The sequence below is a fragment of the Thamnophis sirtalis genome, unplaced genomic scaffold (assembly GCF_051295495.1).
Source record: "Thamnophis sirtalis isolate CommonGarterSnake01/CBP01778 unplaced genomic scaffold, rThaSir2_p1.2 scaffold_3, whole genome shotgun sequence".
NCBI classification, from domain to species: Eukaryota; Metazoa; Chordata; class Lepidosauria; order Squamata; family Natricidae; genus Thamnophis; species Thamnophis sirtalis.
The window spans coordinates 21,393,764-21,415,909 of NW_028261383.1; the positions used below are offsets into that span (position 1 = coordinate 21,393,764).

Here is a 22,146-nt window from a genome sequence, read left to right on the forward strand (position 1 = left end):
TGACTTATGATTAAATAATATTGTTCAATTATCGTGCCCCTATCCGCAAATCTACAAGTTGGATCAGAAGGATGTTTGCCATTGATTTCTATATTTACAATTGAAAGAAAGATGGAATTTTGTGAAAAAATGAAATGGAAGTGAATGGTTGAACATATTATTACTAAGATTTATAAACTGCTATTGAAATTGAATGTCAGCCCTGGGGCCCTTCTTTTCTTTTGGATCTTTAGGGCTGCCACATTTAGTGCCTGGACAATCGAGAGGGAGATTGTGAGATGGTTAAGAATTATAGCCATAACAGCATCTTTTCTCTGGGGGTCAAGGATGTTCAGCTTGCACATGGATATGCGTGACGGGGGGATGTCTCCACTTGGGTAGGTGGAGTGATTAGATCATGTGATGGACACTAAGCAGCCAGATCAGGAAGCATGATATCATAGGACAGTGCCAACTTACATCTGTTCCTCTGCAGTTGTTAAGTGAATCACTATGGGTTATTAAAGACAATTTCACCTGACTGTGACTGGCAACTTCCTGCTGGCATCACTAGTGATTTTGCTTAACAAGGGCCTAGCTGAGACGGTCACAAATGGGGATCCCAAGTGTGGGATGCTGAAACCATCATAAATGTGCATCAGTTGACAGAACCCAAATTGTTCTTGCACCTTCATAACCACAGGAACTGCTGACTTGTTGAGGTCACTGAACAAGCGCTACAATCAGCACTAATTTGTGGAGCAGATGTATATGTGCCATTGTAACAGTGCCATTGAAGGCTCAGGGAACAAGTAGTAAGGACTACCTATACAGGTGAACATCTCAAAGGTTCTGAAAACCATTTTTTTTTTAAAAAAATGCTGTTTTAAACACAGTTAATCCAGTTTTATACATTGATGAGGCACCAATAGGCAAATGCCACCCTTGTTGGCTAGACATGGAAACAAAAACAAAAAAGCAAAAATTCCCAGTGATTTCTGGGGATTTCCAATATTACTGCCAAAAAACCAGCGGGTCCATATCAGAACAACAGAGTTGCAAGGGATCTTGGAGATTTTCTAGATCTAGACACTAGACCAGTGATGGCTAACATTTTTCCCATCATGTGACAAAACTCAGGGGAGTTCAAAGGGGTCGTGAGGGGCCATGGCCACACACATAATTCTATGAGCACGACCCCCGACCTTCCTCTTGCTTTTGCCATGTGATGCACCCATTTTTTGCCCCCCCCCCAGGCTCCCGAGGCTTTCTCGGAACCTGAGGATGGCAAAAATGCCCTCCACTCCTCTCTGAGGCTTTATTTTCAGTGTTTGTTTGCCCTCAGGAGATTTCACTATCCCCCACCAGGCTGAAGTAAGCTGACAGGACAACGCCTCATGTGCCCTAACAAACGGCTCTGCATGCAACCTGTGACACGTGTGCCATAGGTTCACCATCACGGGCCTAGGCTAATTCACTGCTAGGCCAGGAGAGCCCATACCATTCTGGATAAATGGCTGTGCAGTTGCTTCTTAGAGTTTTCTGAGGAACCTGACAACTCTGTCATGCAAGAGATAATTAGAGGCTCAGCTATACTGGATTTAATACTTATGAACAGGAAGGTACGTTTGAAGAGACGACACGAAAGAGCAACATGACCCAGGGCTTGATGTGAAAACACATGAAGAACAGTTGTAGGAATTGGGTAGGTCCAGTCTGGTGAAAAGAAGGATTAGAGGTGACATGTTCCAATACTTGAAGTGCAGCCACAAGGAAGAGAAGATGAACTTCTTTTGCAAAGCCCCAGAAGGCAAAAGAAGAAGCAATGGATGGAAACCAAGGAAGGAGAGAAGCATCCTAGAAATAGGAGGAAATCTCCTGACAGCGACCAATGGAACGGCTTCCCTTCCCAAGTTGTGGTGCTCCTCCCTGGAGGCCTGGAAGGAGATACTGGAGAGCCATTTGCTGAAATGGTCTACGTTCTCATGCTTGAGCAGTGGGTTGGACTGCATGATCGCCAAGGTCACATCCAACTGCGTTTGTCTTCATTCCAGTTGCTTCTCTGCTTCTACGCTGCGGAGGAAATCAACCATCTCTCAGGCTGGGGGGTCAAATTATACGCCCCTCAGATAGGGTCCGCAACTTGGGAGTCCTCCTGGATCCACAGCTGACCTTTGAGCATCACTTGTCGGCTGTGACCAGGGGGGCATTTGCCCAGATTCGTCTGGTGCTCCAGTTGCGCCCCTACCTGAACCGGGAGGCCCTCACAACAGTCACTCGTGCCCTTGTGACCTCTAGGCTGGAGTACTGCAATGTGCTCTACATGGGGCTGCCCTTGAAGAGCTGGTCCAGAATGTGGCTACGTGAGTGATCGTGGGTGCACTTCGCTTCACCCACGTAACACCTATCCTCCGCGAGCTGCACTGGCTGCCTGTTGTTCTCCGGGTGCACTTCAAGGTGCTACTTGTCACCTACAAAGCCCTTCATGGTATTTGGTCTGGGTACTTGAGAGACCGCCTACTGCCAATTACCTCCACTAGACCGATCAGATCGCATAGATTAGGCCTCCTCCAAATTCCATCAACGAGCCAATGTCATCTGGCAACTACCCGGAGGAGAGCCTTCTCGGTGGCTGCTCTGACCCTCTGGAATGAACTCCCCGTGGAGATTCGTACCCTCACCACCCTCCAGACCTTCCGCACTGCCCTTAAAATCTGGCTGTCCCAGCAGGCCTGGGGCTAAAGACCCTAACCCCACCCAAATGGTATGATTGTTGTTCTTTTTTAACAATGTATTGTTTATGTTTATGTTATAACTTGGTTTGTCCTCCCCTTCCCCTAACTTGTGAGCTGCCCTGAGTCCCCTCAGGGAAAAGGGCAGCATACAAATAAATAAACTATAAACTATAAACCACCCTTTCTTGCTCCCAGCCTCTCCCGCAACCTGCCCTCAATTCACCCACCAGCTGCTGCTGCTTCGACTCTTGCAGGAGCCCAGAAACCATTCGGCTTTTCTTCCTTCCGCCACCGATCCCGTAGATTCTGCACTTCCCTCCCTTCCGATCTAGCAATGCAGCACTTGATCGTTTTAACCCCTTAAAGCTCAACTCCAATTTTGCCCATTTGACTGCCATCTCCCGATGGGAGGGGGTAAAACAGGTTCGTCCCGTCTCTGCCTATGAAGGCGTTTGCACTGATTACATGCCATGAAGTCATTTTCCACTCCTACCAACCGACCTTTGCAACCGATGCAAGTGAAATAGTGAAAGGTGACACTTGTGAAGATTATCTACAGGCTGAGCCCTAAACCTTCATGAAGTTCTTACAGCATAAGAGTCGGAAGCCATCAATTCTCCAAGCAGGGATCCCTGTGCTACTCCGCACAAAAGGCTCTCCAGTCTCCTCTTAAAAAACTGCTCCAATGGAGCAGCCGACACTTCTGGAGACAAATCATTTCAACTGATCAATTGTTCTCACTGAAAGGAAGTTTCTCCTTAATTCCAGGTTGGATCCCTTTCTGATGTGTCTCTCTCTGTTCCTTCTTGTCCTGCTCTCAGACGGCTATTCTCTTTCAAGAATAGCCGTCCTCCCCTCTTTCCTTTCTGTTTGGGGTTGTGCAATGTAGTGAGCTCTGTCTCTTTTGCTATTCTAATGGTGGTGGGTTAATCCTATTATGTCCTAAAAGTTCATGTCCTGTTCTTAGATGTGCCAAAGGTGTTTTTTCAGAAGGCAGGTGGACTTTTGCTTTGTTTTTTCTTTTGAAGATGTTTCCCTTCTCATCCAAGAAGCTTCTTCAGCTCTGACAGGATAGTGGGGAATATAATCCTGTCAGAGCTGAAGCAGCTTCCTGGATGAGAAAGGAAACATTTTCAAAAGAAAAAGATAAACAAGAAAGCCCAATTCCCTCCCGAAAAAGCACCTTTGGGACAACCATGGTCTGGATGACTGAGAATCTGTAAAGACTCCTGTTCTTGGGTGGTGGAGAATGTAAATTTTAATCCCATTGCTGGAGATGAAGGTCTTTTATTTGTGAATAGCCTCACCCAGTCTTTCTTAATGAGGTGCCAAATGCCAAAGAGACAGATTACAGGTAGACTAACAATAATGGGGTATTAGAAACCCACTGTATGTGTGGAGACCTCGCCACTGAAGAATTGAGAAAAGGGTTTTGTGTTACAATTTTTTAAAGTTTATTATTAAACTTGTTCACTGCACATCTGGCAATTAGAAGCCATTCTGAGTGCCTTGCTTTGCCCCAACAATCGTAGCAGCACTGAAGCTACCCAATTTTGGGGGATACAATAGATATGTCAGCATGCTGCTATCACCGAGCAGCCATCAAAGGGAAAAAGCAGGCACAACATGATTGTTGTGTTTTTAACTCTGTATGGTTTTATGTTTTTGTAACTTGTTTGTTTTTCCCCTCCCTTTGAGTTGTGAGCCGCCCTGAGTCCCTTCAGGGAAAAGGGCGGCATACAAATAAATTAAAAATGAAAAAAAAAAATGAAATGACTTCCAAGAAAACCAGATCACAGCTGGAGTTGCTAATAAATGTGGAGATCCTGTCAGCTGCTTCGTACTGAGCGAATCAGGGAAACAGCGACGTTTGAATCATTAACGTGTTTATTGACAACCACAATAAAAGCTTAGAACAATTCTCTTTCCATCTGACAGCTATTTGTAGCATAGCTGTCAGATGGTTAAGCAATCTGATGGCTGCAATTCTCCTTGGAAGAGGAGGCTGTGAGGCTTGGTGGGGTGGAAGTCAGACCTAAGGTCTGCGGGGATGCTGCGGGAGGGGGAAGCCTTTGGGGAACTTGTGGGTGGGGAAAAGGCCTCTGGGGAACCTGTGAGGGAGGAGAAGGCCTGTGGGGACCTTGTGGGGAGGGAAAGGCCGGTGGGACTTTGTGGAGGAAAGAAATGCCTATATGGACCCTATGGGAGAGTCAAAGGTCGGAGGGATCCTGTGGAGAGAAAAAGACTTGAGAACCAAAAAAAAAAAACACACACACACACACACACACAGAGTACATCTTTATCAAATTTATGTTTTCCATTTTCTCTGTCCAATCACACCTGTGTAAGTATAAATCTTTATTATGGTCAAAGACCAGCAATACACATTACTTTTTACAATATGTTAAAAACTACTGACATTAAAATATAAATAAAAAGTATTGATGTTAAAGGTGGACAATAACATACATGTTCTCAAATCGTTCGGGTCACTCCCAGGTTTACCTGGGTGAAAAGCCGATAAGTATGGGAGTAAAAACAATGGTCCAGAAATTGTTAGAGATATGTCCAAATAATTGGTACAAGATGACAACTGTAATTCTTGTGGACATTGCAGCATCACAGAATTTTGCCACAGTATACTTGGTAGCCGGGTTTGTGTCCTGGAGGTGAAAGCCTACATAAAAATTGTCTGCCCTCCCTGGCAATCTCTCTAATAAGGGGAGAACATGTGCAGACCTACAAACTCTGAATAGCTCACAGTGTAATAGAAAATATGAGATATCTTCAACTTCTTTACCACATATACAAAGCTGTTCTGCTATTGGTGTTCTCTCATACCTGCCCTGGAGGAGTGCTGAAGGAAGAATGTTAAATCTGGCTCTGAAGAAAGCTATTCAGTACACAGAACACAGTACACGATACACAGTTGTATCTGTCCGCCCCGTGCCAACTCAGTGAAGCAGTTGATGTGATGTGCCAGTGCCTCAAGGCTGTTAGGGTCTGGATGGGGGTTAACAAGCTTGTACTCAATCCGGATAAGACTGAGTGGCTGGTGTGTTTCCCTCCTACTAATTGGCCAAGTTTTCCATCTCTCAGGCTGGGGGGTCAAACAGTACGCCCCTCAGACAGGGTTCGCAATTTGGGAGTCCTCCTGGACCCACAGCTGACTCTCGAACACCATCTGTCGGCTGTGACCAGGGGGGCATTTGCCCAGGTTCTCCTGGTGTGCCAGTTGCGTCCCTACCTGAACCGGGAGGCCCTCACAACAGTCACTCGTGCCCTTGTGACCTCTAGACTGGACTACTGCAATGTGCTCTACATGGGGCAGCCCTTGAAGAGCATTCGGAGACTTCAGCTTGTCCAGAATGCAGCCACGCGAGTGATCGTGGGTGCACCTTGGTTCACCCACGTAACACCTATCCTCCGCGAGCTGCACTGGCTGCCTATTGGTCTTCGGATACGCTTCAAGGCGCTAGTCATCACTTATAAAGCCCTTCATGGTATTGGACCTGGGTACTTGAGAGACCGCCCGCTGCCAATCACCTCCAATAGACCGATCAGATCCCACATATTAGGCCTCCTCCAAATTCTATCTGCCGGCAAATGCCAACTGGCGACTACCCGGAGGAGAGCCTTCTCTGTGGCTGCTCTGACCCTCTGGAACGAACTCCCCATGGAAATTCGAACCCTCACCACCCTCCAGGCCTTCCGCAAAGCCCTTAAAACCTGGCTATTCTGGCAGGCCTGGGGCTAAAGAGCTTCTGCCCCCCCTTCTCGAATGGTATGGTTGTTGTTTTAAATTATGTATTGTTTGTTTGTCTTTTTTATCCCCTGTTTGTACCTCCTTTCCCTTGACTGAGTTGTGAGCCGCCCTGAGTCCCCTTCGGGGAAAAGGGCGGCATATAAATGAAATAAATCCTAATCCTAATCCTATTCTTTGTTTTGGGAAGATCAGGTCATTTAGATATCTTGCAGATTCCCAAACACTCTGTTTGATTCTGTCCCTGCTGTGGAGAGGCAACCTATTTAGTTCTTCTTGGAATTCCATGTCCTTCATTCTATTGATTACTACTTTGATCGATGATCTCTGGAGAGCCAGGGATGGAGGTTATGCCTCCGTCCTAGTGCTCCTTGACCTCTCAGTGGCTTTCGATACCATCGACCATGGTATCCTTCTGCGACGACTGCGGGAGGTGGGGATGGGAGGCACTGTCCTACGGTGGTTCTCCTCTTACCTCTCGGACAGGTCGCAGTCGGTGTTGGTCGGAGGGCAGAGATCAACCCCTAGGCCCCTGACTTATGGGGTATCGCAGGGTTTGGTCCTGTCCCCTCTCCTGTTTAATATCTACCTGAAACCATGAGATCATTCGACGGCACGGGATAAAATACCACCAGTATGCGGATGATACGCAGAACCTTCTCTGTGGCTGCTCCGACCCACTGGAACAAACTCCCCGTGGAGAGTCGCACCCTCACCACCTCCAGGCCTTCCGCAAAGCCCTTAAAACTTGGCTTTTCCGACAGGCCTGGGGCTAAAGAACCATTGCCCCCATTTTGAATGGTATGATTGTTGCGTGTTTTTAAATCATGTATTGTTTTTGTGTTGTTCTTAATTTGTCTGTATCCCCCCCTTCCCTGGTTTGAGTTGTGAGCCGCCCTGAGTCCCCCTTCGGGGGAAAAGAGCAGCATATAAATAAAATAAACATTCAAACATTCAACATACTTGCTTTGCTTGATCAAAGCCTAGAGACATTAAGAATACTAGTGACAGCCCATAAGAGCCCTGCTTGTGATCAATTGCCTGTTTCCAGGGGGAGGGGAGGATGTCAGTCAACACTAGTGGGGGACAGTCCCTCTGGAAAGAAATGCATTTTAAGCCAATGAACGATCATCATCTTCCACACTCTTACCTGAATTTGAGGCATGCCTGGCTCAATTCTTAACTGGGCATTTGGAGTTCCTTTGGGTGCAGCTAAGATGGCTCCCAGGAATTTGGTTTGCATGGTTTCTAGCAAGTCTTTCTCTGCAAGGATTCCTGTTTGTGCCCCATACAGAATTTGTGCCAATGTTTTGGTCTCAAAAGTTTTAAGGCAGCAGGTACTAAATGACCTCCGCCTGTGTAAAAAATGTGTTTAATTGCGTTTGAGGACCTATTGGTTGCTTGCAATGTATGATCCAGGTGTGAATTCCATGTCCTTTGCGAGTGGAAAACCACCCCAAGGTATCTAAACGTTCTAACCTGTTCCAAACGATGTCCTTATATTTTCCAGGGGTATTGGCTAGGCCTTTTAGCAAAAACTAAATTTTTTGAATTATCAAAGTTAAGGACCAGCTTGTTTTGCCTGCAATAGCCGAGTGTGAGAGAAGTGAGAGGCTCAATTATTGGGGGGACAAGATCTATAAGCGGCTCTGCTGTGTCTATTGTGACCAATAAAGATTTCTTTAAATTTTCTAAGTTGAATAATATATTGTCTTGTTCTTTCCTTGGGAGAGCACCAAAAGCATTAATGAGACCAGTTTCTGTGCTGTTAAGAATCTCTTCACCGGACAAGGCTGGTTGAGTCCCACTGTCTTTCTCTCCCTTTCCCAAGGTTGAAAATGAGGAGGAGACAGCCACCTTGGGAGCTCTCATGTTAACAATTAACGGAGTAACCCTTTCCTCACCGAATATTCTGATGGGAAAGATTTGAAAGGAGGCTAAATGTGCCTTCATCTTGAATAGCATCTGTGGTATGGTGGGCTGTTTGAAAGACAGGAGAATCCGCTTCCAATTTGGGGCCTCAGGGAGCCACTCGACAGCATGGAGATCAATCAGACCCCTGTGACAGTGAAGAAGCTGCCTTAGGGAATTTAGTATTGCACTTCTGGTATTCTAACATCCGTAATTAAGTCCGTTGGGTTTGTAGTGAGCGATGTGATTTTTGTAATTTGGGGGGGAGGGGGGAATGCCTTCCTGACTTCTCATGCGGCTTCTCTATTGTTACATTTCCCTCTCGTTGCCTTGTCTGGGAAGGAAATGTTGTTCTGAATGGACTGCCACTTTTTATGTGACACTAACTGTTTTTTCTGGCTCTTTGCTCTTTTCCTCTTCCTTATTCTGCATTTGGGAGTTAACCAAGTCTTCTGTAAGAACTTTAGTGCGGGTGCCTGGGGCCCGATATTGTACTTGAAGAAAACAGCTACCGTATTTTTCGGAGTATAAGACGCATCTTTTTTTCCTCAAATGTGGGTGCGCCTTATGCATTGAATACAGCATTTTTTGCCTTCCTGGAGCCCTGCCCCTTCACCAAAATGGCTGTGTATATCCTTATGAATGCTTTCAGAGACCTCCTGGGAGCTGGGGAGGGCAGAAATGAGCCAAAAATGGTCCATTACTCCCCCCCTCCAGCAGCACTCTTTAAGCCTCCATAAGACTATGCATGCAATTACTTTTACAAAATATGGGCCCATTTTTGTGAAAAATGGGACATTTTTTTGCTAGTCCCCCCCACCCAGCACTCTGCAAGCCCACCTAGGCTATTTATGCCTTTTATTTGAAAAAAAACAGGCCCATTTTTGCGAAAAATGGGCCGTTTTGGGGAGGTTTCCAAAGTGCAAAAACTCCCCCCCCCCTCCCGGTTTGGAAAGCTCTTTAACTGATTGATGAGAATTATGTGGATCAAATGCTGTGCCAGCAGGAACAAAGTTAGGTGCTGCAGATTGTCAGCACATGGATAAGTATACCTGGAAACATCTACCTACCTACCTATCTCTCTCCCTCCCTCCCTCCCTATTGTATTTCTCTCTCTTCCTCCCTCTACCTACCTACCTACCTACTATTTTCTCCCTCCCTCTCTCTCTATCCCTCTATCTACCTACCTACCTACTCTCTCTCTCTCCCTACCTATCTACTATATCTCTTTCTATTTCTCTCTATCCCTCTACCTACATACCTACCAACCTACCTACCTACACTCTCTTTCCCTACTTCCCTACTGTATCTCTCTCTCTCTCTCTCTCTCTCTCTCTCTCTCTCTATCTATCTATCTATCTATCTATCTATCTATCTATCATATATCTATCTATCTATATCCCTTTATCTACCTACCTACTTTTTTTTTATTTGCCTCTTCGAAACCTTGGTGCGCTTATACTCCGGTGCGTCTTATACTCCAAAAAAGTCTTTTTTTAATGTCTCAAAATCGTGTTGGATGGCAATTAGTTGTTCGAATATTGAAAAAACCACCATTTGTGCTGAGAGAAGGCATTGCTTTGCCATAAACTCCGTTGAATTTTCCCAAAGTAAACTCTCCATACTCTGAATTATTTGGTTGTTCTTTGCCTTTTTAGCCTTTAACCTATTGTATTTCTCTCTCTTCCTCCCTCTACCTACCTACCTACCTCTCTCTCTCCATCTATCTATCTATCTATCTATCTATCTATCTATCTATCTATCTATCTATCTATCTATCTATCTATCTATCTATCTATCATCTATATCCCTTTATCTACCTACCTACTTTTTTTTTTATTTGCCTCTTCGAAATCTTGGTACACTTATACTCCGGTGCATCTTATACTCCAAAAAAGTCTATTTCTCAAAATCGTGTTGGATGGCAATTAGTTGTTCGAATATTGAAACCACCGTTTGCGCTGAGAGAAGGCATTGCTTTGCCATAAACTCCGGTGAATTTTCCCAAAGTAAACTCTCCATACTCTGAATTATCTGGTTGTTCTTTGCCTTTTTAGCCTTTAACTCAAACTCCATACATCCTGTATGGACGATGTAATTGGATTAGTTGTTTGTGAGAAGAGCTGCCTTTCAGTTTGTTCCCACCTCCCGAAGGTCGGGAAAGTCTAGTCTTTTTGCAGGTCCCATTCTAATCTCTCCAGATTGTTGGGAAGGGGGGGGAGGTTAGTTTTACTTTCAGATCTCTTGCCAACAAAGTGCTCCTCAATTCCTTGTTGTTTTTAATCCATGGCAGCAACAAAAACTTTTTTCTGTTTTATGGTCTACGCTGTTTATCTCCATCAAAAAATGTTAATTAAATAAAAAAGGATCCAATGGGAGTACTAAAAATTGATAAAATAAAACTGGGAGGCGCTACTGTAACATGCTCCGGCTGCACTAGTTGTAGCTCCGCCCCCTCCAAGCTGTACCTCTGAGATATTTTTCAAAAAAATGAATAAGGACAGAACTTAAATAGTAATTTTTTCACCTTCACTTCCAATGGCAGATCAGAAATGAAATTTAAGTCTTCTCTAAATTCATCAATTCTTGCCTAATGTGGATTTCCTTGACTTTCTCTCCTGTGTGTAAACCTACATTAAAGATAGGTCATTTGTATGGTTTCCCTCCTGTATGTATCGTATGGTGTCTTACCAGGTTAAAACGGTGACTTTTTGCACAATTCAGACATCCAAAGGGTTTCTCTCCTGTTTGAGTTCTCTAGTATATCACCAGGTTGGACAGCCGACTGATACTTTTCTCACAATCTGGACACTGATATGGCTTTTCTCCTGTATGAGTCATCTGATGTACCACCAAGTGTGAATTCTGACTAAAACTGTTCCCACAATCAGGACATTCAAAGGATGTATCTCCTGTGTGTGTCCTTTGGTGATTCACCAGGTTGAAATTAGGACTGAAACTTTTCACACACTGTGGACATTCATAAAATTTCTCTCCTGTGTGACCTCTCTGATGTTTCACTAGGTCAGAACAGTAAGTGAAACTATTTCCACAATCTGGACAACTCATATGGCTTCACTCCTGTATCAGTCCTCTGGTGTTATCAGTAGATCAGAATTCCGACTGAAATGTTTTCTACAATCTGAATATTCACATCGTTTCTCTCATGTGAGCCCACTGATGTTTCACCAATTTGGAATTCTCACTGAAATGTTTCCCACACTGTAGACATTCATATGGTTTCTCCCGTGACTGTGTGAGTCCTCTGGTGTTTCCCCAAGCTGGAATTATGACTGAAACGTTTCCCACAATCAGGACATTCAAAGGGTTTCTCTCCTGTGTGAGTCCTCTGGTGGTCCACCAGGCTTGAATTTAGACTGAAACTTTTCCCACAATCAGGACATTCAAAGGGTTTCTCCCCTGTGTGAGTCCTCTGGTGTTCAACCAAAGCGGAATTCCAACTGAATTGTTTGCCACAATCAGGACATTCAAAGTGTTTCTCTCCTTTGTGGGTCCTTTGGTGTTTCAGCAAGCTGGAATTCTGACTGAAACGCTTTCCACAATCAGGACATTCAAAGGGTTTCTCTCCTGTGTGAGTCCTCTGGTGGTTCACCAAGCTGGAATTATGACTGAAACATTTCCCACAATCAGGACATTCAAAGGGTTTTTCTCCTGTGTGAGTCCTCTGGTGTTCCAACAGGTAGGAATTCTGAATGAAACTTTCCCCACAAACAGGACATTCAAAGGGTTTCTCTCCTGTATGAGCCCTCTGGTGGTTCACCAGCTGATAATTCCGACTGAAACGTTTCCCACAATCAGGACATTGATAGGGTTTCTCTCCTGTGTGAGTCCTCAGATGAATCACCAGGTTTGAATTATGACTGAAACATTTCCCACAAAGAGGACATTCAAAGGATTTCTCCTCTGAGTGTGTCCTCTGGTGGTTCACCAAGCTGGAATTCTGACAGAAACGTTTCCCACAATCAGGACATTCAAAGGGTTTCTCTCCTGTGTGAGTCCTCTGGTGGTTCACCAGCCGATAATTCTGACTGAAACATTTCCCACAATCAGGACATTCGAAGGGTTTCTCTCCTGTGTGAGTCCTCTGGTGGTTCATTAGCTCATAATTCTGACTGAAACGTTTCTCACAATCAGGACATTCATAGGGTTTCTCTCCTGTGTGAGTCCTCTGGTGTTCCACCAACCTGGAATTCTGATTGAATCGTTTCCCACAATCAGGACATTCAAAAGGTTTCTCTCCTGTGTGAGTCATTTTGTGTGTTGCCAGGCTTGAATTCCGACTGAAACATTTCCCACAATCAGAACATTCAAAGGGTTTCTCTCCTGTGTGAATGCTCTGATGATTCACCAGGCTTGAATTTTGACTGAAACCTATCCCACAATCAGGACATTCAAATGGTTTTTCTCCTGTGTGAGTCCTCTGGTGTTCAACCAAAGCGGAATTCCAACTGAAACGTTTGCCACAATCAGGACATTCAAAGGGTTTCTCTCCTGTGTGAGTCCTCTGGTGTATCACCAGCTGGGAATTTGTAATGAAACCTTTATCACAATCACGAGAGTTATCTGATTTCTTTGCAGTGTGCATCCTCCAGTGTACCACCAAGTTGGAATTCTGACGCAAAGTTTTGAAACAATCAGCACATTCAATTGTTTTCCCGTGTGAATCCTCCAATGTATCATCAAGTTGTCCTGCTTGCAAAAGCGTTTATTGGGAGTAGTTATAGGGCTTCTCTCCTGTGTGGGTCCTTTGGTGAACCAGAAGCCAGCTGATCTAACTAAATATTTTCCCACATTCAGGTAATTTGTATGGCTTTCCTCCAGAGTGGATCCTGGTATGCATAATATGTGATTTGCTATGTATGCTTTTCCCACAACAGGCACATTCATGGAGCTTTTCCACCTCTGAGGTTCTTGAAGGGCTCAAAAATATGTGTGATCTTTTGTTGCATGGAGCTTTTATTCAAGCTACTGTTTTCTCCCTCACTGGGCAAGGCCTGCATTACTGTCTACTTTTTGGCTCAATTTGCTTTCATTTTCAAAGTTGCTGGTTATTCTTAGTTGTCCGGAGTGCTCTTATTAGTATCCTCTTCATCTGTAAGATTTAAATAAACGTGTAAGTTTAAAATCATTATAAAATAGTTGCAGAAGATGTGAACAAAGTATACATTACAAGTAAAAACAAAATAGGCCAAAAAGCTGAAATAGCTTCTAATGTTAATTATGATTCATTTGACACATTGGAGATTACTGAAATCCAAGTTCAAATATACATTGAATCATAAAATATACTTGTTGATTTGAGTCTATCACAAATTCTTCATACTGCAATTATTGGATAGCATTTCTGTAATTCAAATAAATGTTTTACTAAATATGCTATTTATCTTTAACACTTTAGTGGACATCTCTAGGTTTATATGGCAAGGGAAAAAACCAAAAATTAAACATAAATTATGGCAAGGTGATAAGGATAGAAGTTTGAATTGACAAGATTTGAAATTGTACTTTGATGCTTGTTGTTTTTTGGCAAAAAGAGTGAGTGACTCTCCAAAATAAAAGCTTCCTTGAGATTGACAGGCATGAATAAAGCATTTGATGGCAAAACTTTTTGTGGTATGATAAGGTTAAAGCAACTGTTGATTGTAGTCATCATTCTTTCCTCTTTGGTGTCTCCCCAGGAACTTTTTTAAGAAAAGAAAGGCTGGCAAAACCAGACTGGTTGACTTATGGTTAAATAATATTGTTCAATTATCGTGCCCCTATCCACAAATCTACAAGTTGGAATCAGAAGGATGTTTGCCATTGATTTCTATATTTACAATTGAAAGAAAGATTTGAACTAGAGAAAAAGAGCAATGGTTGGAATTTCGTGAAAAATGAAATGGAAATGAATGGTTGAACATATTATTACTAAGATTTATAAACTGCTATTGAAATTGAATGTCAGCCCTGGGGCCCTTCTTTTCTTTTGGATCTTTAGGGCTGCCACATTTAGTGCCTGGACAATCGAGAGGGGGATTGTGAGATGGTTGAGAATTATAGCCATAACAGCATCTTTTCTCTGGGAGTCAAGGATGTTCAGCCTGCACATGGATAGGCATGACTTGGGGATGTCTCCACTTGGGTAGGTGGAGTGATTGGATCGTGTGATGGACATGTGGGTGCAGGGCAAGGAACTCTGACTTTTTTTGAATGTGGAAAACCAGAAGCTTACAGATTTGGGTTTTCCCAGATGAGCCAATATGACATCTTCAATAGATTGGAACTTTGAGGAATTACCTACCTTGGAGTCTTCATTGGTTGAAGATTTTACTGGGAACCCTGACATTGAGCTTGCAGAATGAGTAAGTAAAGCATTGTACAATTCAGTGGGCAAAGAACTTTGGATGTAATATAATACTTGAACAATGGAAGGATATAGCAGAATTACAGATGGAAGGGACCTTGGAGGTCTTCTAGTCCAAACCCCTGCTCAAGCACGAAGCTCTATACCAAATATAAAGCTGTGGAAAATCCATCTGCTACCCAAATCCCATAATGGTTTCAGTCAAACCGTCTGTGCTAATTTTAGAGATGTGGGGGCTTTAATTGATAAAATGATGCCTAAAGATTCTGCTTGATTTGAAGCACCAGTTTTGCCATGGAAATCCTCAGTTCCAAGAAAGGGCAGAAAATACTGTCCACAACCACTCTGGTGACATTCCTATTGAAGCAGTCCTCACTTACTGACTGCATTTGGGAAAGGCATCTCTGTCACTAAGCAGCCTGATCAGGAAGATGATATCATAGGACCGTTCCAACTTACATCTGTTCCTCTGCAGTTGTTAAGCAAATCACTGTGGGCTTTTAAAGGCAAGTTCACCTTATAGCTTGCAACTTTCTGCTGGCATCCGCACTGATTTTGCTTAACAAGGGTCTAGCTGGGAAGGTGAGGACTACTTATACAGCTGAACATCCCAAAGGTTCTGAAACCATTTTTTAAAGTGCTGGTTTAAACACAGTTGATCCAGATTAATACATGAATGAGGCACCAATAGGCAAATGCCACCCTTATTGGCTAGGCATGGAAACAAAAAAGCAAAAATCCCCAGTGATTTCTGGGGATTTCCAATATTATTGCAAAACACCAGGAGGTGCATAACAGAACAACAGAGTTGGAGGGGATCTTGGAGATCTTCTAGATCTAGACTCTAGACCACTGATGGCTAACATTTTTTCCATCATCTGCCAAAACTCAGGGGAGTTCAAGCGGGTCGTGAGTGACCATGGCCACACCCATAATTCTATGAGCACGACCCCTGCCCTCCCTCTTACTTTTGCCGTGTGATGCACCCATTTTTCGCCCTCAAGAATAAATCTCGTGACAGCGACCAATGGAACGGCTTCCATCCCCAAGTTGTGGATGCTCCTCCCTGGAGGCTTAGAAGGAGATACTGGAGAGCCATTTGTCTGAAATTGTCTCAGTTCTCATGTTTGAGCAGCGGGTCGGACTGCATGATCGCCAAGGTCACATCCAACTGCCTTTGTCTTTCTTCCAGTTGCTTCTCTGCTTCGACGCTGCGGAGGAAATCAAGCAGCCTTTCTTGCTCCCAGCCTCTCCCGCAACCTGCCCTCAACTCACCCACCAGCTGCTGCTGCTTCGACTCTTGCAGGAGCCCAGAAACCATTCGGCTTCTCTTCCTCCCGCCACGGATCCTCTAGCTCCTGTACGTTTCTCCCTTCCTTTCTAGCAATGCAGCACTTGATGGTTTTAACTCCTTAAAGCTCAACCCCAACGTTGCCCATCTGACTGCCATCTCCCGATAGGAGGAGGTAAAACAGGCTCGTCCCGTCTCTGCCTATGAAGGCGTTTGCAAGAGGTTTGCACTGATTACATGCCATCAAGTCATTTTCCACTCCTACCAACCGACCTTTGCAACCGATGCAAGTGAAATATTGAAAGGTGACACTTGTGAAGATTATCTACAGGCTGAGCCCTAAACCTTCATGAAGTTCTTACAGCATAAGAGTCGGAAGGGGCTCAATTCTCCAAGCAGGAATCCCTGTGCTACTCCGCACAAAAGGCTCTCCAGTCTCCTCTTAAAAAACTCCTCGGATGGAGCAGCCGAGACTTCTGGAGACAAAGCATTTCCACTGATCAATCGTTCTCACTGACAGGAAGTTTCTCCTTAATTCCAGGTTGGATCCCTTTCTGATGTGTCTCCCTCTGTTCCTTCTTGTCCTGCTCTCAGGGGCTTTCAAGAATAGGCGTCCTCCCCCCTTTCTTTTCTGTTTGAGCCCAGCTCAAATATGGTTGCATGGCAAGGATTAACTGTGGAATTTAGGACTGAGGTAAATAGCAATGCAACAAATTAAGAGGGAGAAGCCTAATTACATCTCACATCACAGGCAGAGAGTGGCTAGATGAAGGTACCATTGAACCTGAAAATTTAAATTTATAATGAGGGAAATGAAGCTGAAGGAGACAGATTGGTTATAGAGGGGCAAAATGCCAAAGAGACCGATTACTGGTAGATTAACAATTGTGGAGTATTAGAAACCCACTGTATGTGTGGACACCTCGCCACTAAAGAATTGAGAAATGGGTTTTGTGTTATAATTTTTTAAAGTTTATTATTAAACTTGTTCACTACACATCTGGCAGTTAGAGCCCATTCGTAGTGCCTTGTTTTGTCCTCCAACCTGTCCTCAACTCACCCACCGGTTGCTGCTGCTTCGACAGAAGTTGCCCCGCTTTTATTCCTCCCGTCACCGATCCTGTAGATCCTGCACTTCTCTCCCCTCCTTTCTAGCAATGCAGCTCGATGGTTTTAACTCCTTAAAGCTCAACCCCAGATGCCTCCACGGCTTTACAGGCGCCAATGTTGCCCATCTGACCGCCATCTCCCGATAGGAGGAGGTAAAACAGGCTCGTCCCGTCTCTGCCTATTAAGGTGTTTGCAAGAGGTTTGCACGGATTACATGCCATCAAGTCATTTTCCACTCCTACCAACCGACCTTTGCAACCGATGCAAGTGAAATAGTGAAAGGTGACACTTGTGAAGATTAGCTACAGGCTGAGCCCTAAACATTCATGTAGTTCTTATGGTGGTTGTATGTCAAGGATTACCTTTTGTATCTTTTTATCTTCATTCTTGCAGAGCTTAAATAATTGCTCTGAGCAACCTTCCCAATTTCCAGAGGAGGTAGATTTTCCCCTTGATTATTCCAAGGCAGACACCCTGAGCCTTGGAGGGCACTACTTTGTAAAAAGCTGATCTAGAGATTCCTGATCTTTTTTAGTGAATCTCAGTCCAGATTTTTTTTAAAAAAAAAAACACTTCTCTACCTCCTGTTAGAAGGAAAATCCATGCCTAGTTCCAAGCCGGGAATAAAATGGAGGCTGTTTAAGAAAGGGGGTCCATTTATTGATGAGCAGAACCAGCCTGTGGTTCCAGGGCAACTGACCGACTGGTTGAATGGGCGGATGGATCTTTATAGGTTTCTGTGATGCTGCTGGGGTTGTGCAATGTAGTGAGCTCTGTGTCTTTTGCTATTCTAATGGTGGTTGGTTAATCCTATTATGTCCTGTCCTTAGATGTGTCAAAGGCGCTTTTTCAGAAGGCAATTCGACTTTCTTATTTGTTTTTTCTTTTGAAGATGTTTCCCTTCTCCAAGAAGCCTCTTCAGTTCTGAAAGGATAGTAGGGAATAGAATCCTGGTCACAGAGAGAGACCAATATGCAGCAGGGCCTTCAAAATAGGGTCTAAAAAAGAGGGCTAATGGCAGAAGATATTTTTTAAAAGAAATATTTGTAAAAAGAACCAATAGAATATTCCGCCAAAGCACCAGGCGGATTGGACACCATGTTAATGTTTTTTGAACAGTATCCTGCACTGCCATTTTAATGCAGATTTAATAACGTAAGATTTTTAATAGTTGCCATTTCATCTATTGGCTCTGTCTCCATCCACGTGGACTTCGACTTTCATAATGTTTGTTGAATCCGGTTCAGAACTGGGAGAATCATTAGGGAAGTCGGACAGATCCTCTGTAATATTATGTGTTTCAAAAGCTACAAACAAACTGGCACATCCAATGGCTGCTTTAGGGGTTGTAAAGTTACAAGGGAAACCTATCCTAGTTGTCCTGTTTGAAACCTCCTAATGTTGATCTCCCAGACTGGCAATGGTGGAGAAGACCATCCCTGAATATAGCAGTAGAATCTGAGAAGAATGCCAATCAAAACAGATCCAGTTTAGACATTCTAATTTTTTAACTCTGCATAAAGAAATGCCATTCTTTCATAGAGTTTAGGACTGAGGTAAATAGCAATGCAACAAATTAAGAGGGAGAAGCCTAATTACATCACACATCAGAGGCACAGAGTGGCAGGATGGAGGTACCATTGAAACTGAAAATTTAAATTTATTATGAGGGAAATGAAGACAGATTGGTTATGGATGTGCAGAATGCCAAAGAGACAGATTACAGGTAGATTAACAATTGTAGAGTATTAGAAATCCACTGTATGTGTGGAGACCTCACCACTGAAGAATAATTGAGAAAAGTGTTTTGTGTTACAATTTTTTAAAGTTTATTATTAAACTTCACTGCACATCTGGCAGTTAGAGGCCATTCTGAGTGCCTGGCTTTGCCCTAACAATCATAGCAGCACTGAAGCTACCCAATTTTTTCCTTGCCAAAAGCTATTGATTGTTCTTACATTACACAAACAATTATTAAAATTAAAAGATTTTCTTCCGTTCAATTTTTTTCTCACATCGCCACCACCAAGGGGATACAATAGATATGTCAGGATGCTGCTATCACCCAGCAGCCATCAAAGGGAAAAAGCAGGCACCTCCAAGAAAACCAGATCACAGCAGGAGTTGCTAATAAATGTGGAGATCCTGTCATCAAAGTTGTTTCGTACTGAGCTTTGAAAGCGTTTATTGACAACCACAATAAAAGCTTAGAACAATTCTCTTTCCATCTGACAGCTATTTATAGCATAGCTGTCAGATGGTTAAGCAATCTGATGGCTGCAATTCTCCCACCGACTGGCATGCGTGTCGGAACCAATAGGAATGGTTCCTTCTTTGATTGACACCCCATGACGGTCATAACCATGAGGACTTAACACTCCTTCCCCCAGATTGCACAGGAGTAGTCCCGTAAGTAGGCGGGCCGACAGCGCCTCTGCCCAGAGCGTCTCAGTTCCTGGGCGGGTGCCGGAAAAGCATATCCTGGCTCTCCTTCTACTACTATGAGCCAAGGTGGCGCAGTGGTTAAATGCAGCACTGCAGGCTACTGCTAGATCAGCAGTTCAGTGGTTCAAATCTCACCGGCTCAGGGTTGACTCAGCCTTCCATCCTTCCGAGGTGGGTAAAATGAGGACCCAGATTGTTGGGGGCAATATGCTGACTCTCTGTAAACCGCTTAGAGAGGGCTGAAAGCCCTATGAAGCGGTATATAAGTCTACTGCTATTGCTACAGGGACCTGCACGTTAACCATGGCTGGAGATTCTTCCCTCGTAGGCCTTCCGGAATTAGCAGGTGAGTTTTCTGACGAGAACACATTGCGCGATGGCATTGTAGCCTCACTTGGAGAAATGCAGTCGGGCCGATAGGCGGCTTCTGGCATCTGGTGGAGTTGTGTCTGTGGGGGCAGTGGCCCTGCGTCTGTGCTTGTTGGCTGGTCATGGCGCTGCATCTGATCTATGTGTCGCCATCGTATTCGACCTTCTTTTAACCGGAGCTATTAAGAACAGAGTCTAATTACCTGTGTAATTTGCCCAGGTATCCATTTGGGTTCCCTGTGCAGTTTTTCGCATATACCCAGTCCCCAGGTTGAAACTGCTGGGCATTCCCTGGCAACCCCTGTGAACAGTCTGCTGCATATGTTGGATGTAGTCTGTCTAGAATGGTTCTCAGTCACCAGCCCATCAGCAACTGCTGGACTTTTGCTGGACACTAGGCAGGGAGTTATGTGTTGTGTGAATAAATAAAGTGTAATTTTCCCCGCCACGTTTCTGGGACTTATCTGTCCCAAGACTTCCTTGGCCAAGCGAACTGCTCGCTTGGCCCATCCATTACTGGCTGGGTGGTAGGGTGGTACTAGTGCATGCCTAATTTCCAATCCTGCTAGGAATGATTGAAACAAAGCCAAGGTCAGCTGTGGACCATTGTTGGACACTCTAGTGTCCAGCAGACCATGGGTAGTGAACAAGCACTGCACGGCTCAAACTGTAGCATCCGAAGTAGTGGAGTGATCACTCAGGCTGATCCTGGCTGCCAGTAATGGCATAACAGTCCTCTTGGGGTCTGTGGGGGGTCATCCATCAAGTTGTCTGTAGAGGAAGCAAGTCCCTGGCTGGTCTGCTTATTTTTTTACTTATTTTTTTTTTATAAAATATTTTATTCAATTTTCACATTCCATTTGCAATCATTTATATACAGGGTATTTACTATAAGAAAAGAAAAAAAAAAGAAAAAAGGGAATAAAACGAACAAGTAAAAAGGAAACACAACTCATCATTCACAACCCCACCTAACCCTTGCATCCTCCATACACCCCATCTACCCCCTCCAACTTTCCTTTCTCCCTCTAACACTCCCCTCCTACTTCCCTTTCCCCTCAAACCTTCCTTCTCCCCTTACTCCCCAGACACCCTCCTTACATTCCCCTTACTCCTTACATTCCCCTTACTCCTTCCTTACTCCTCCCTCTTCCTTCCCTCTACCTCCCTCCTTGGTGTATGCCTTTATTCGAGTGTTGTTTGATCTGATAAAAGTAAAATGAACCAAGGAAAATAATAATAATAATAATAATAATAAAAAAAGAACCACCGTATATAAATACATTCTTGTTCTTATTAAGACTATGTTAACACCCCCCCACCCCACCCCCCACAATCCCCATCCCTAATCCTCCCGACTTCCCAGGGCCCACACCTGGCACTACCTTCTATCTAAAATATCTTGTATACATATGGATTAAAAAAATAAAAGTAATATATCAAAAAAAAAAGAAAAGCAGAGAAAGAAAAAAAAAGGAAAAAAAGAAAAAAGAAAAGAGAAAAAAGAAAAAAAGAAACCACTCTTTGTGTTGATCTCAGCCCCCCATCTTTATTTATGCTTAAATAGTATAAATCATTCTATCTATATTTTATTCTCATCTCTTACTTCTTTGCTATTTACCCCGACCTTCTGTAGGCTCTCCCGTTCCCTTCCTAAACCTCATGATCCCTTCCAATAAGATTTAAGCAGCGTGGTTCATGCCATATATTCAAATATAACTTTACAGACAAGTAATCAAACTTTCCCTTCTAGTAAAATTTAAACAGCGTAAATGATCTTTCTTTACCCCTTTTTCAAACAGTAATTCAAAATAATCTAACCAGATTTCCCCTTCTTAGTAAAGTTAAGCAGCGTAGATCAGATATTACTTTACACAGGAATCAATTTCTATCTTAAGATAATTCCAACCGACTTCCCCTTCTAATAGGATTTAAATAACTTAGTTCATTCCACATGTATTTTACCCTCATCCCCCACTTGTCTGATATTTACCACTATCAAATTTATACTACCATTTGTTTAAAATATAACTCAGAGCGATTTGTAGCATGAATCATTCCACATATTCCAATAATACTTTCAGCAAGAGTCAGTTAACCTTCTATTTTAAGGTAGTCGCTTCTAACAAAGTTTAAACAACATAAATCATTCCGCATTCTTTTTACAGTTATCTTA

The 22,146-nt window shown here is 43.6% G+C and overlaps 2 protein-coding genes across 4 annotated transcripts in view; both read right to left on the bottom strand.

The window, feature by feature from the left end:
- Positions 1-16,108, bottom strand: part of LOC148047493 (uncharacterized) — a 38,391-nt gene extending 22,283 nt beyond the window's left edge. The window contains exons 1-2 of one of the 3 annotated variants that reach the window (XR_015696135.1): positions 2,938-3,006; positions 1,737-2,052 (exon numbers count right to left, since the gene is read on the bottom strand). The gene's annotated coding sequence lies outside the window, so the exon portion shown is untranslated. Of the gene's footprint in view, positions 1-1,736; positions 2,053-2,937; positions 3,016-16,030 lie in introns of those variants that run through there. The other 2 variants (XM_087711563.1, XM_087711561.1) reach the window with 2 other exon arrangements.
- LOC148047494 (uncharacterized) lies at positions 8,945-13,042 on the bottom strand. Its single transcript, XM_087711528.1, has one exon. The coding sequence runs from the start codon at positions 12,992-12,994 to the stop codon at positions 11,621-11,623; it is 1,374 nt and encodes a 457-aa protein (XP_087567654.1). The 5' UTR covers positions 12,995-13,042; the 3' UTR covers positions 8,945-11,620.
- Positions 16,109-22,146: the final 6,038 nt, after the last annotated feature.